Source organism: Neovison vison, chromosome 5 (assembly GCF_020171115.1).
Source record: "Neovison vison isolate M4711 chromosome 5, ASM_NN_V1, whole genome shotgun sequence".
Classification (NCBI taxonomy): domain Eukaryota; kingdom Metazoa; phylum Chordata; class Mammalia; order Carnivora; family Mustelidae; genus Neogale; species Neogale vison.
The window spans coordinates 21,329,680-21,330,911 of NC_058095.1; the positions used below are offsets into that span (position 1 = coordinate 21,329,680).

General features: G+C 49.2%; 1 protein-coding gene across 1 annotated transcript; it reads left to right on the forward strand.

Moving 5' to 3' along the window:
* Window positions 1–459: 459 nt before the first annotated feature.
* On the forward strand, window positions 460–948 carry LOC122906261 (keratin-associated protein 1-3-like). The gene has a single exon (XM_044248007.1). It carries the CDS (start codon window positions 460–462, stop codon window positions 946–948), a length of 489 nt encoding a protein of 162 aa, XP_044103942.1.
* The last annotated feature ends 284 nt before the right edge of the window (window positions 949–1,232 follow it).

Genomic DNA, 1,232 nt, shown 5'->3' on the forward strand with positions numbered 1-1,232 from the left:
AATGTCCTACATTCAACAGAATTCAGTCCATACAGCCAAAGGGAAAAAATAATAGTTAAAACTAAGAGCACAATCATCCTTAGCCTTAAAGATATGGACAGAGTGTCACGTGAAAAAACCACCTCTACAAAATGAGGGTGTTGACGTGGACTAAAATGGAAGAGCTCTTTGAACATGGAAAACCACAAATGTATTCCAAAGAGCAAAGAACCAATATGAGGAGTCCAAATGAAACTATAAAACAAAGTAATTTCTAAACTGCTGCTCATAATAGGTTGTAAGTATTTCAATGTAAGCCAATCAGAGGACCAATGAGGAACAAATTTAAACAAAAACAAGGAAGATATGTTAAGAATTTTATAAATAGAAGCTGGCTCAGATATATAAAAGGCCTGTCCGACATAGACTTTACCACCAAAACACCTACAAGCAACCCAACTCTCAACCCAAGTCCTGACCATGGCCTGCTGCTCCACTAGCTTCTGTGGATTTCCCACCTGCACCACCAGTGGGAACTGTGGCTCCAGCTGCTGCCAGCCCAGCTGTTGCCAGACCAGCTGCTGCCAGCCCAGCTGTTGCCAGACCAGCTGCTGCCAGCCAACCTGCTGCCAGACCAGCTGCTGCCAGCCAACCTGCTGCCAGACCAGCTGCTGCCAGCCCAGCTGCTGTGGGACCAGCTGTGGCACTGGTGGTGGCCAGGAGGGTGGCTCTGGAGCTGTGAGCTGCCGAGTCAGGTGGTGCCGCCCTGACTGCCGCGTGGAGGACACCTGCCTGCCCCCCTGCTGCGTGGTGAGCTGCACGCCCCCAACCTGCTGCCAGCTGCACCATGCCCAGGCCCCCTGCTGCCGCCCATCCTACTGTGGACAGTCCTGCTGCCGCCCAGCCTGCTGCTGCTACTGCTGCCAGCCCAGCTGCTGTCAGCCCACCTGCTGTGAGCCCACCTGCTAAAAGAAAGGCTGCTGATTTCCAGTTACCCAGAATACAGTATCTCTGAATAGCGTATCTCCTCAACCACCCTGGACCACCACAAGTTCTTAGACTTCCATTTGCATTTTTGTTATGGGGGCTACCAAGTATATGAATTTTAGCTGATTTCATTCTGTAGTAGATACCCTGACCATCCACTGCAAACACGGGAATGCTGTGAACCTACCAGCTGACTATCAAAATGCTTTAGATATCTATTTCTGATTTTTTTGCAGGGTTGAAAATTACTGATATACTGTAGAATT